The sequence below is a fragment of the Salmo trutta genome, chromosome 39 (genome assembly GCF_901001165.1).
Source record: "Salmo trutta chromosome 39, fSalTru1.1, whole genome shotgun sequence".
Classification (NCBI taxonomy): Eukaryota; Metazoa; Chordata; class Actinopteri; order Salmoniformes; family Salmonidae; genus Salmo; species Salmo trutta.
In genome coordinates, this window is record NC_042995.1 from 24184474 (window position 1) to 24199514 (window position 15041).

General features: G+C 43.4%; 1 protein-coding gene across 1 annotated transcript in view; it reads left to right on the plus strand.

Annotated features, from left to right (window-relative positions):
* The window catches only part of cckbra (cholecystokinin B receptor a), a 36217-nt gene that overhangs the window by 15768 nt on the left and 5408 nt on the right, over positions 1–15041 (plus strand). Inside the window, exon 3 of the mRNA XM_029741298.1 lies at positions 13676–13937. Coding sequence (XP_029597158.1) covers positions 13676–13937 — 262 coding nt within the window. The remainder of the gene's footprint in view (positions 1–13675; positions 13938–15041) is intronic.

Sequence of the window (15041 nt, forward strand, 5' to 3'; positions counted from 1 at the left end):
GACACATAGTTGACAGGCTACAGGAGAGGCTACGCTAATGCAAAGGAGATTGGAATGAAAATTAACTAAACAACTGGGGAAGCGAGAGAGCAGGGCCTCCCTCACTAACCATTCACTGAAACACTCAAATATAACTTTTCCAACTTCCACTTTAGAAATTATAATTGATGTAAACTACAGTGGTTCAATGTTTCCAGGAATAGGCTCAAACTTAGTTTATTCAGCTAGATAACTTGGAACAGTATTCTTCCGCGAAACCCACCCAGTGCACCGTGTCCTATGACGCCGTAGCTAACTAGCATGCTAGCATCCAATAACACACGGTTTGCACCAATACTTGGTTACAACAAACTACCAATGGATCATTCGTGTCCATGTCTAGTTCCTTTCATAACGCAGAAGTAATCAAACATTGGCTAGCTAACACAAAGTCAGTCCTGCTAGCTACACAAGTGGACTACACAACTCGAAAGTTCAGAAAGTTAAGCTTACGTTGCAAAAATCTTATTGACTAAAAATGATACACTACTGCTAGCTGATAGAGTTGGTAGAGTTGGCTAGCTAGCAGTGGCTGCGTTTAGCTTTATCTTTTATCTTTGATACAGAGACAACTATGTAGCTATGTAGCTAGCTAACATTACAGCTAGCTAACATTACACTAATCAAAACGTTCCGTTGTAATGTATTTAGTTTCTACAGTACTGCTAGTTGGTAAAGTTGGCTAGCTAGCAGTGGCTGTGGTGTTGTGGTGTTGACGCCGTTTGGAAAATGCCGCGAACGAACAAACGAATACAGCTGGCTAGCTAACCTTGTTAGTTTCTCAAACTTAGTTTCTCAAAGCTACACCTACACCTTTAGCTACAACTTTATCCTTGATGCAAAGACAACTATGTAGCTAACTAGCTAACATTACACTAATCAAATCGTTCCATTGTAATGTAATGTAATGAAATGTAATATTACCCGCGGAGCGAAGTACAGCACGACGACTCACTCCAGCATCCGGTCCAGGATACTCTCCTCCATATCCCCCTATTATGGCATATTATGGCAAGAACAGCTCAAATATCCAAAGATAAATGACAGTCCATCATGACTTTAAGACATGATGGTCAGTCAATACAGAAAATTTCAAGAACGCAATACACATTGAGCACTATGTTGAAACTGGCTTTCATGAGGACCACCACAGGAAAGGAAGACCTAGAGTTACCTCTGCTGCAGAGGATACATTCATTAGAGTTCACTGCACCTCAGATTGCAGCCCAAATAAATGCTTCACAGAGTTCAAGTAACAGACACATCAATTGTTCAGAGGAGAATCTGTGATTCAGGCCTTCATGGTCAAATTACTGCAAAGAAAACACTTCTAAAGCACACCAATAAGAAGAAGAGATTTGATTTGGCCAAGAAACACGATCAATGGACATTAGACCAGTGGAAAACTGTCCTTTGGTCTGATCAGTCTAAATCTGATGGTCTGATGAGTCCAAATCACTGTGTCTTTGTGAGATGCAGAGTAGTTGAACAGACGATCTCCGCATGTGTAGTTCCCACCGTGAAGCATAGAGGAGGAGATGTGATGGTGTGGGGGTGATTTCCTGGTTACATTTTCTGTAATTTATATAGAATTCAAGGCACATTTAACCAGCGTGGCTACCACAGCATTCTGCAGTGATATGCCATCCCATCTGGTTTGCGCTTAATGGGACTATCATTAGTTTTTCAACAGGACAATGACCCAAAACACACCTCCAGGCTGTGCTAGAGCTATTTGACCAAGGAGAGTGATGGAGTGCTGTGTCAGATGACCTGGCTTCCACAATTACCCGACCTCAACCCAACTGAGATGGTTTCGGATGAGTTGGACCGCAGAGTGAATGAAAAGCAGCCAACAAATGCTCAGCATATGTGGGTTTCCTTCAAGACTGTCGGAAAAGCATTCCCCATGAAGCTGGTCGAGAGAATGTCAAGAGTGTGCAAAGCTGTCATCATGGCAAAGGGTGGCTACTTTGAAGAATCTAAAATATTTTAGATTTGTTTACATTTTTTGGTTACTACCTGATTCCATATGTGTTATTTCATATTTTTGATGTATTCACTATTCTACAATGTAAAAATAAAGAAAAACCCTTGAATGAGTAGCTGTGTCCAAACTTTTGACTGGTATTGTACATGTAGGTAGAGGTGTTTGGTTACTACATGATTCCATTCATGTTATTTAATAGTTTGATGTCTTCTATATTATTCTACAAATAAAGAAACCCTGTAATGAGTAGGTGTGTCCAAACTTTTGACTGGTATTGTACATGTAGGTAGAGGTAATGTGACTACGCTGGTGTAATAAACAGAGCAGCGGGGGGGGGGGGGGGGGGGGTACAAGCTGTTAAGAAGCATTTTGGACCTAAAACTTGACTCTCCGGTACCGATTGCCGTGCGGTTGGAAAGAGAACATCGTATGACTAGGGTGGCTGGAGTCTTTGGCAATTCTTAGGGCCTTCCTCTGACACCGCCTGGTAAAGAGGTCCTGGAAGGCAGGAAGCTCGTCTCCTGTGATGTACTGGGCCATATGCACTGCCCTCTGTAGTGCCTTGTGGTCGGAGGCTGAGCAGTTGCCATTGCAGGCAGTGATGCAGCCGGTCAGGATGCTCTCGATGGTGCAGCTTTTTGAGGACCCATTCCTAATGGGGAATATGCTTTGTCGTGCCCTCTTCACGACTGTCTTGGTGTGTTTGGACCATGTTAGTTTGTTGGTGATGTGGACACCAAGCAACTTAAAGTTCTCAACATGCTCCACCACAGCCGATAAGAATGGGGGCGTGCTCGGTCCTCCTTTTCCTGTAGTCCACAATCATCTCCTTTGTCTTGATCACATTGATTGAGAGGTTGTTGTCCTGACACCACACTGCAAGGTCTCTGGCCTCCTCCATATAGTCTCATCGTTGTCAGTGATCAGGCCTACCACTGTTGTGTCGTCGGCAAACTTAATGATGGTGTTGTAGTCAGGAGTGGTGTGTGGCAAAGATGCACTATAGGCGCACTGATGATGGTGCATACTTAATGATGGTGTTGGATTCGGGAGGGGTGTGTGACGAATATGCACTATAGGCGCAGTGATGATGGTGCAAACATAATGATGGTGTTGGAGTCGGGAGGAGTATGTTGCGAAGACGCACTGATGATGGTGCAAACGTAATAATGGTGTTGGAGTCGGGAGGGGTGTGTGGCGAAGACGCACTACTTTTGCGCACTGACTCCGGCCAATTAGTGCGTGCTGTTTGTTTCATTGTGTTAATTGTTTGTCAATGTTTATCAACGCACCTTGAAATATATATTCATCAGTGAAGTATGCATTGTTAATCCCAACATATTTCCCCATAAATGTAGAAGGTTTCCATATGGAAATGTTGTTAATTCATTGAATATAATATACATTTACACCATTTTCATTCTCGAAGTGGAAACAATGCTACACTTCTGATAAATAACTTTGGATTTATTCAGTTGCATTTACCAGTTTCCTGTACATTTCATTGTTGTCTTTGTTTGTCGTATTTAATATTGTGTGAACTCGTGCATTTTAACGTGCATAGATATACATTGCATTCGAAATATTTTCAGACCCCTTGACTTTTTCCACATTTTGTTACATTTTAGCCTTATTCTAAATTTGATCAAATATTTTTTTCCTCTCATCAATCTACACACAATAACCCATAATGGCAAAACAAAAACAGGTGTTATACATTTTTGCAAATGTATCAAAAATAGATAAATGAAATTTCACATATGTGACCCGTTTCAGGAAACTAGGTGTATGTCGCAAGTCATGACTTCACAGGAGAGCCATTTGAACATTTTTTTTTAAAAGAAGAAAAAAAATCATTTTTTTGGGCAGATATGTCTTCTGGAACATGTGAACTTTCATGTCCCTTAATAACAAACTTGTATGCCATCTGTAAATACTAATATAATTGTTACATTACGAGCCTTGTTGGTAAACCACCGAAAAAACGAGCAACCTTCCCACCAGCCATGATTGGCTGAGATAATGAGTGGGCTGGACATGCCGAGAAAGGAGTTTGGATTGGTCTACAAATAGAAGGCTTCTGTCTATTTGAGCTCAGTCTGTGTTGGTAATCCTGTCTAACACATTTTTTTTTTTAATGTAGCTGCATAAGTGTTGCTCTCCACTTTCCGGAAGATTGTATTTTGAAATCAGTGGAATTAGAGTATGATGGCTAAAGAGATGGCAAACCACCTATTTCCGGATTATGTCTTCAAACTAAGGCCATTTCTGACATGGATCCGTGACAGGGAGATGTGTCCAGCATGCATGATGATGTATACAGGTAAAACAGTCTTGCGTCAGCTAGCTACATGCTACATTTTCAGACATTACATGTTCCTAATTTTGACAGAAAGTAGATTCATTTCAAGCTAAAGTGTACTGTTAGCTAGCTAACATTAGCTGGCTGGCTCACTAGCTAACACTACGTGTATTATGTTATTATTCATTTTTGTTTAACTAGCTAATGTTAGCTGGCTGGCTCGTGATGTGTAAATATTGCACTTTGTTTACCTAGCTAGGTTCATTGTTTACCTAGCTAGCTCGCTACATGTCTTAAGCTAATGTGTACTGTTAGCTAGCGTCAGCTGGCGTGCTCCCTAGCTAATGTTAGGTGGCTAGCTTGTTAGCTAACGTGACGTGATGTGTGTGATCTTACATGTTATGTATCTAGCTAGGTTCATTGTTTACCTAGGTACCTAGCTACATGTTTTAAGCTAAAGTGTACAACACTCGTTGAATATGGCCGGCGTCAGTAAACGTTGGCAAAAAAACATAATGAAATTCTTGCCAGCAGGGCTGGTTAGGCTGTTTTCATGTTAGCCAGAGATAAACAAATCATCGGCCAGATTGTCACGTGTGCGCTCTGAACGCTCCGAGAATGAAACGAGATGGGTGGGGCTAAAGCTTAAGAGGGTGTGAACAATGCTGAATGGGTATAGACAAAGAAGAGCTCTCTCACTGAACTACTAAAATGCCATTTTCTCAAAAGTGAGTTTACAGGTTTTAAACTTTCAAAGCAGAATTACTTTCCCATTGTTCCTCAAATCCATGTATGATATACCGTTTTGTAGCTCTTTACCTTTTTCAAATGTAAAAAGAAATTCAAATTTTGCTACGTAAGACTGAATCCAGGTGGTGAGTCACATTTACTTAAGTATTCAGACCCTTAACTCAGTACTTTGTTGAAGCACCTTTGGCAGCGATTACATCCTTGAGTCTTCTTGGGTTTGACGCTACAAGCTTGGCACACCTGTATTTGGAGAGTTTTCCCCATTCTTCTCTGCAGATCCTCTCACACTCTGTCAGGTTGGATGGGGAATGTCGCTAAACATTTTCAGGTCTCTCCAGAGATGTTAGATCGGGTTCATGTCCGGGCTCTGGTTGGGCCACTCAAGGACATTCAGAGATTTGTCCCGAAGCCACTCCTGCATTCTCCTGTTGGAAGGTGAACCTTCGTCCCAGTCTGAGGTCCTGAGTACTTTGGAGCAGGTTTTTATCAAGGATCTCTCTGTACTTTTCTCCGTTCATCTTTCCCTCAATCCTGACTAGAGTCTCCCAGATTGACCATCGGTTCTTGGTCACCTGCCTGACCAAGGCCCTTCTCCCCCGATTGCTCAGTAGTTTTTTTTTACCCCGTTTTCTCCCCAATTTCATAGTATCTAATTGGTAGTTACAGCCTTGTCTCATCACTGCAACACCCATACGGACTAGGGTGAGGCAAAGGTCGAGAGCTGTACGTCCTCTGAAACACAACCCAACCAAGCCGCACTGCTTCTCGACACAATGCCCACTTAACCCGTAAGCCAGCCGCACCAATGTGTCGAAGGAAACACTGTACACCTGGTGACCGTGTCAGCGTGCACTGCGCCCGGTCAGCCACAGGAGTCGCTAGTGCGGGTTGGGACAAAGACATCCCTGCCGGCCAAACCTTCCCATAACCAGGACAACTCTGGGCCAATTGTGCACCACCCCATGTGTCTCCCGGTCATGGCCAGCTGCGACAGAGCCTGCACTCGAACCCAGAATCTCTAGGGCACAAATAGCACTGTGATGCAGCCCACTGCGCCACTCAGGAGGCCCACCAATTGCTCAGTCTTGGTGGTATAGTGCTGTCCTCATTCATCTGTGTAGCCAATATCAGGTTTACAGTCACAGTAAGCACACACGTAACACACATAAAAGCAACAGTTCACCCATCATCAATACTTGAATTGAAAATAAACAATCGGCAATGTTATTAACTAAAAATGTACAATTATTTTGTTTAAAACTAACAGTGAAATACAACTTAGTGTCAAGGATATCCTTGGTAGCAGGAAAGGGGCAGAGTCAAGTGCAGGAGACTGAGGTCCGTTAACACAGATGTTTATTAAACACCGTATAAATAAGGTAGCCACAAGGCAGGGTGCGCAAAACACACGACAGGAGAACAGCTCCAAAATTCAAATTGCACGGGGCGCAGCCCGACAATCCCAGTGTCTGATCCAAAAGTACGCTGCGTAGTAAAAGCAGCGTAAAATACCAACTGCCACTCATACATGACATGAAATAATCCCGCACGAATTCCAAACGAAAAAGACAAACTAAATACCCCCCCACTAATGACTAAAAAGGAACAGGTGCGGACCTAGACAGACAAAACCAAAAGACACAGAAACATAGATTGGTGGCAGCTAGTAGGCCGGCGACGACGACCGCCGAGCACCGCCCGACCGGGGAGGGGTGCCACCTTCTGTGGACACTGTGACACTTAGACTCATTATCTGGCTTCAAAACGTTAAGTCCAACACTCATGGTAGTTCAATTGTAAATGTTGTCTGGAGCTGTATTCCATCTAGTCACAAACGCTATTTCTGTCTATTAAAACTTCTTATGGATCAAATCCCGTTAGCGGGATCGATTTGACAACATCCGGTGAAATGGCAGAGCGCCAAATTCAAATTAAATTATTACAAATATTTAACTTTCATACAATCCCAAGTGCAATACACCAAAATAAAGTTTAACTTCTTGTTAATCCAGCCACTGTGTCAGATTTCAAAAAGGCTTTACGGCGAAAGCAAACCATGCTATTGTCTGAGGACAGCACCCCATCAAACAAACACATGACAATCATATTTCAACCCACCAGGTGTGACACAAAACTCAGAAATAACGATATAATTCATGCCTTACCTTTGAAGATCTTCTTCTGTTGGCACTCCAATATGTCCAATAAACATCACAATGGTCCTTTTGTTCGATTAATTTCGTCATTATATCCCCAAAATGTCTATTTATTTGGCGCGTTTGATTCAGAAAAACACTGGTTCCAACTCGCCCAACATGATTACAAATGATCTAATAAGTTACCTGTAATCTTGGTCCAAACATTTCAAACAACTTTCCTAATCCAACTTTAGGTATTTTAAAACGTAAATAATCAATAAAATTTAAGACGGGATAAACTGTGTTCAATAGCAGATAAAATCAAATTGGAGCGAGCTTCAGGTCGCGCGCCCCAAACAAAAAAAGTACACTTGGCTCTACTCTCAGAAAGGAAAGGGCTACTTTTTCATTACTCAAAGGAAAAACATCAACCAATATCTAAAGACTGTTGACGTCTAGTGGAAGCCATAGGAACTGCAAGCATATTTCTATTAAAACTATTGTTAACTAAATGTTTCATACATTTTATGAAGATTTTGTAATGTTTATTGACCGAGTTGGAAAACGTGCTGAGATTGTGCCAGTGCTTTGCTACCTAGCTACATTAGTGAATGATGGGGAAATGCTAGCTTGCTTTATCACCACCCTGTGTTAGTACATTTTAACATACTTATTGCTTTGAGTCTGAAATGGGGAATTGAATTTGAATGGTTTGAATATGAATCTTTGTCAAATCCATTAAATAAAAGTTAAACTGAAAAGTGTTCTCCTGTCACCTTATTTCTCCTGGTCAGCCTATTGTCTGCAAAGGTTGTTACATTGTAACTGCAAAGTAATTTAAATTTCACTTAAATTGCTTGCTCCTGTGTAAGTACATTTTAAATACATGTATATCCTTGTAACAACATTGTAATTACAGAGTTGGTGGTTAAAGATTATTACATTGTAAGAACATTTTACTAGAAGGGTTAAGCCTAATGTTCTTCTGTCTCCTAATTTCTGCTAGTTAGCCTATTGTCTCTAAAGGTTGTTACTTTGTAACTACATTTTACATATAAAGGTTATACCCTACCCTGATTGAGAACCAAACATAGAAAATAAAGAACATAGAAAAAGGAACATAGAATGCCCACCCTAGTCACACCCTGGCCTACCCAAAATAGAGAATAAAAAACCTCTCTATGGCCAGGGCGTGACAGTACCCCCCCCCCCCCCCCCAAAGGTGCGGACTCCGGCCTCAAAATCTGAACCTATAGGGGAGGTTCTGGGTGGGCTTTTCTCTGTGGTGGCGGCTCCGGTGAGGGACGCAGACCCCGCTCCACCTCTGGCACGGCCCACTTAGGTGGCGCCTCTGGAGCGGGGACCCTTGCCGCCAACCCAGGACTGGGCACCGACTCTGGCAGTTCCGGACTGGAGGGCGACTCTGGCGGCTCCGGACTGGAGGGCGACTCTGGCGGATCAGGACTGGAGGGCGACTCTGGCGGCTCCGGACTGGAGGGCGACTCTGGCGGCTCCGGACTGGAGGGCGACTCTGGCGGCTCCTGACTGTAGGCCATCGCTGTCGGCTCCGGACTGTAGGCCGTCTCTGTCGGCTCCAGACTGTAGGCCGTCTCTGTCGGCTCCGGACTGTAAACTGTCGCCGGAAGCTCTGGACGGGGGACTGTTGCCGGAAGCTCTATACGAGGGACTGTCGCCGGAAGCTCTGGATGGGGGACTGTCGCCGGAAGCTCTGGACGGGGAATGCGCACTGGAGGCTTGATGCATGGGGCTGGCTTTGGAGGCGCCAGACTAGTGACACGCACCACAGGGCTAGTGCGAGGAGCAGGAACAGGACGTACTGGACTGGACAGGCGCACTGGAGGCCTGATGCGTGGGACTGGCTTTGGAGGCGCCAGACTAGTAACACGCACCACAGGGCTAAGCGAGGAGCAGGAACAGGACTCACCAGGCTGGTGAGACATGCAGGAGGCCTGGCTCTGGGAGCAGGCACAGGACTCCCCAGGCTGGGGAGACCTACTGGAGGCCTGGTCTGTGGAGGTGGCACAGGATAGACCGGGCTGTGGGGGAGCACTGGAGATCTGGTGCGTAGGCTTGACACCACTCTTCCAGGCTCAATGCTCACTTTCGCCCGGCACAGGCGCAGCGCAGGCATAGGACGAACTGAGCCTTCCCAGCGCCCCGGAGACACGGTACGCAGAGCCGGCGCAGGATACCCTGGGCCGAAACGTCACACTGGAGACCAGACGCGCTGAGCTGGCACAATCCGCCCTGGCTGGATGCCCACTCTCGCATGGCACTTGCGAGGGGCTGGCATATAGCACTCCGGGCTATGAGCACGTACTGGAGACACCTTGCCCTTCACCGCATAACACGGTGCCTGACCAGTACCACGCTGCTTTCGGTAAGCATGGGGAGTTGGCTCAGGTCTATCGTCTGACTCCGCCAATCTCTCCGTGTGCCCCCCCCCCACAATTTTTTTGGGGGGGCTGCCTCCTCACCTCCTGAAATGGAGGATATAATGCCTCATACCTCCGTCGTTCCCTCTTAGCTTCCTCCAGCTCCTCCTTTGGGCGCTGGTACTCCCCAGCCTGGCTCCATGGACCCTTACAATCGAGGATCTCCTCCCATGTCCATGACTCCAAATAGCTCTCCATCTGCTCCTTCCTCCGTTGCTTGGTCCTTTTTTGGTGGGAGATTCTGTCACATCGGTTGAAAGGAGAGGACCAAGGTGCAGCGTGGTGAGTGTATATATTCTTTTTATTAGAAAAGACGCCCCGGAACAAAACAATAAACACTACCCAACAAACCGTGAAGCTAAAGGCTAATTGCCAAAAACAAAGTCAACCTCCCACAACACAAGGAGGGAAAAGGGCTACCTAAGTATGGTTCCCAATCAGAGACAATGATAGACAGCTGTCCCTGATTGAGAACCATACCCGGCCAAAACATAGAAAATAAACAACATAGAAAAAGGAACATAGAATGCCCACACTAGTCACACCCTGGCCTACCCAAAATAGGGAATAAAAAACATCTCTATGGCCAGGGCGTGACATCCTGTCCCCGCAGGAGGCCTTATGCCTTTTAGTAGGCCATCATTGTAAATAAATTGTGTTCTTAATAACTGACTTACCTAGTAAAATAAAGGTTAATAAATAAAAAATACAAAAATTCAGAAGTGTAAATGAATTCCCTGTAAGAGATTAAAGCGATACTATTGTACTGTATGCTGACTTAAAATGTAATTTGAACACAGAGCACATAGCTTTACAATCTTCACTTCAGAGGGATAGAGTAGAATTCTATTATCTTAGCATGGAGCGCACGTTGCATATAGTGCTTAGGAAAATATACTGCCGAGTGCTCACTATAAAGCTGGGGTTTCCAAACCTCAAGAGGGTCAAATTGTCTTTCTGTGTGTGTTATTGTCTGTCTGTCTGTCTGTCTGTCTGTCTGTCTGTCTGTCCATGCCAAAAAAAACAATAAACAGGTAGTCTATGAAATTAATGCCTCTGTGGATGCAGCCTTCTGCTGATCAGAGAAATGTAGTGCAAAAACAAAGCATTTCTGTGATTGTGAAATAGAGTATGAGTTGTCATGACTCTCGCTCCTGGGTGAGAATCAAAGATAGCCCCCCCCTCTCCCACCAGAGAGGAAGAGGGGAAGTGGAGCCGGTTGTATGACTTTAACGACCGGTTGTAAACTTTCTCTCTCTGGACCTGCATTATGGAAAAGTCAAAAATTGAGAAAGACTCTTGTTAAAAACTTTAGCATCAAAAGATTGGACATTGGAACATTAGTTTTGAAATCCAAACTTTTGGGAAGGTTGGTGGAGATCCAAACAATAATCATGTCAGATCATTTATTATTTAGTGATATCATTAAAGACGTTATAATGGAAACATTGTAACTTTATGTCACGACTTCCGCCGAAGTCGGCTCCTCTCCTTGTTCGGGCGGCATTCGGCGGTCGACGTCACCGGCTTTCTAGCCATCGCTGCTCCATTTTTCCATTGTTCCATTTGTTTTGTCTTGTTCCCTGCACACCTGGTTTTCATTCCCTAATCACACTGCATGTATTTATTCCTCTGTTCCCCTCCATGTCTTTGTGTGAAATTGTATTTGTTACATGTTTCGTGGGTATGCGCCAGGCTGGGTTTTTCCCGTTATTTCCGTGGTAGTTTCACGAAGGTTGTTTATTGTAACATTTACTCATTTTTTGAGACTCTTTCGCGCCTTGCACTTTTCCTTTGGCTTGAGGTTTTGACGCAGTGGCGTCTGTCTGTTTTATTGCCTCTGCCCAAGTAAAGTGTGCACTTGTTCACAACTCTCTGCTCTCCTGCACCTGACTTCTGCACCAGTAATGCTCACCGTGACACTTTAAGAGCTTTCACAATGTATATGTCAGAGTTACATCTAAATTTTATAAAACATATATGATTCAATAAAAAACTATTTGTGAGAAGATTACATTTGATTTTAGTCTTCTAAATTAGATCATTGTTTTTCACGTAAAGTTTTACCCAGTCAGTAATCACGCTGACGTGAGCACAGACATTATGCCAAAAAGATGGCATGCCCCTTTTGCCAGAGTACTTTCTAAGGACTTCTAACAAAATTTACATCAGACCAGTACATTGCCTGTGGCGTGTAAAATGGTCGGGAGCTGAACCCTGAATAATCAACCATTGAGACAAAGCAAGTGGACGGTGTTCAGTTGAACGTCACGAATGGCTAGACTCTACCAGACCAGTATACGTGCAGTGCGAGCTGAATACGTGGAAATGGTTTAAAACTACAAAACTAGAAAATGGTTAGAAACCCTTAAACTTTCAACAGAGTAGAAAAAGACATGCACCGCTTGCAGCTCTAATTTAAAGTAGTCTAGAACTCTGACCAAAAACATGAGGAAGATCTCAGCAAACGACCATTGGAATGTCTGATGTATCCATTCTATTGAACACCCAGAGACAAAGAAACCTACAACTAAGGACATTGTGACCTCTGGTGGACAACCAGAGACTTACACAACCAGAGACTTCAATCGAACTGCTCCCCATATAGACAGACCGGGTGATATCAACAGAGAGATGACCAAGACATACAATCGTAAATATATACATTGCAATTGTTTTGAATGAGCGGTCGTTCATGTGCAAAGTATTCATTCTCATGAGCATAGCTTCCACATGTATGCACCAGCCCACTCACTTAGTCTCTCCCGCTCTCTTTATCTTGCCCCTCCCTTTCATTATGTAACAAGCCCTCATACCGGGTTACTCCACTAGGGACTTTTCATTGCATTATGTTACTAATCTACCTATAATCTATCCTGTGTGTGTGTTTATGTACTTCTGTATGATTATTTTGTTAGTTAGTAAATAAATAATTAAGCCAATTTGTGTATCGCTGAATGATCATTTAGACTAGAGTTCACGCAGATTTGAAGTCAACAACGTTTAGAATGAGACTGATATAAGGTAATAATTCATGAATGACTGGTATGACAATGGTATATTCTGATATATTCTTGAGTTAATTCGGGAAACGATAACTCATTAAACAAACTTTTTCCGTAGTGCCCCAAGTTACAATTGAGTTAATTGTTACATGATTCATTTAATTACGTAATAATTAAACATAGTTAATTGATTTGATAAAATAGATGTCATCACATTAATGATAGTCACGTCACGACAGAGTGCTAATGGTGGGTCTGGTGTTGAAGTTGTGGATCTTTCTAAAGAGGGAGGATTAGTGGGTGGAATATATTAGAGGGTCTCAGGTTTTGGGTAATGGCTGCCGGTTTAGTGCAGGTACAGTATGCCTTTATTAATGCTATTTATCTTCACTGCTGACTCCTTGTCTGACTGCAGACCGATTGAGCGCACTCCCTCAGTGCAGCTTCATACATATTCATGTAGGCAAACACAGTTTGGGTTGAAGATTTTCACTAAAGGTTTTTCACTCAAGTTTGAAACCAATTACTAGGGTGTCCTTGGGTATTATAATGCACTTTACAGATCTAACATTGAGCAGGACAAAACGACAATGGTGTGATTCCATAAGTGTGAGGCTATTTGTCTGGAATGTAATGTTCTTCATGCCTTTACTTAATGATAAGCTAAAGAGGCTTCACCATTTGTCTTCACTTTTTTGGTGGCATACTGGCATCTCTCTGATGTGTCAAGCCTGCTCAAATATATAGGTGTGTATCACTATCAGACCTGGTAATATAGTATTTGTTTTCATTCAAATATGTTTTCTGCTTAATTGAACTTGCCTTGCTCAACGGAGACAATGGAATTGTCCCAAAAGTTGAAACCCCGTACATCTGGCACTCCAGACAGAAAGAAAATAAAACAAGTACTATTTGAACCCAGGTTTGATCACTGTTGATACTTTCATTTTAATCTCTCTCTTATTGACCTCTCCGCCTTCCATGCGTTCCCATAGGGCTCTCCGTCAGCATCTCCACCTTCAGCCTGGTCGCCATAGCGACTGAGAGGTACAGCGCCATCTGCAACCCACTGAAGTCGCGGGCGTGGCAGACTCGTTCCCACGCCTACCGTGTCATTGCTGCCATCTGGGTGTTGTCGTTGGTCATGATGTTGCCCTATCCAGTGTTCAGCCACCTCAAGTCCTTCCCCAAACCCGACCGAACTACGGGGCACATGTGCCGCCTGGAATGGCCAAGCGGTGGGGTGGAACAGACGTGGTGAGTAAGTTTCTGACTGGAGACCTCTAGTGCAGTGGTCAGAACGGGCTTCTGACCGGTCCCTTAGATAATTTCCTGACAATAATTGTCAGTTCTTGTGTGGTAGTTTCAAAGTAAGCAGGCATCAAAGGAACATAGATTGCCAGTCCCTTGTACAAAAAAGTATCTTGGGTTTGTTCGGTTTGTTTTTATGTTTGATTGCTTTTATTGAATAGATTTGTTTCAAAATAAATATTTTCTCATCAGGGAAACAATCAAGCATGTTATGCTATTTTCAATATATTTCCACTGACATTACATTTGCCCAAAAGTAAAGTCTTCCCTTTTCCCCCTGCAAGACTGAACTGAATTGTCACATTTAGGAGCACCCCAGCAACATCTAAGGCAAAGCAATTATATTTTACGACAGATTAGTTCGCATTGACTCAGGGCTAGGGAAGCAGTTTTAGAAGGTAATTCCACTCTAAAGATCAGCAGTTTATTAAACAATGGTCTAAGATTAGTAATATAGCTAGAATAAAGTTCCACTGCCCGAGTTTCTGCATCTGCAGTTCAAGCCCAGGCTTTTTCTGTAGAAACTGTTGCTGTTAAGTTTGGGCACAGAGGACTATTCATCAATTTGCCCATAAACAAACAGAGAGGCGGTGGAGCAGAGCAATTAAAGGAAAATTGACATTCTCCAGGGGTTCTCCCCGGCCTAATACAGCTCTCTCGTCTCTCTCCTCCAGACCATACTTATATTTTACACAAAATAAGCTCTCTCTCTGCAGACCTTACTACTTTGATTGTAAACTCAGCAAAAAAAAGAAACGTCCCTTTTTCAGGACCCTGTCTTTCAAAGATAATTAGTAAAAATCCAAATAACTTCTCAGATCTTCGTTGTAAAGGGTTTAAAAACTGTTTCCCATGCTTGTTTAATGAACCATAAATAATTAATGAACATGCACCTGTGGAACGGTCGTTAAGACACTAACAGCTTACAAACGATAGGCAATTAAGGTCACAGTTATGAAAACTTAGGACACTAAAGAGGCCTTTCTACTGACTCTGAAAAACACACAAAAAAGATGCCCAGGGTCCCTGCTCATCTGTGTGAATGTGCCT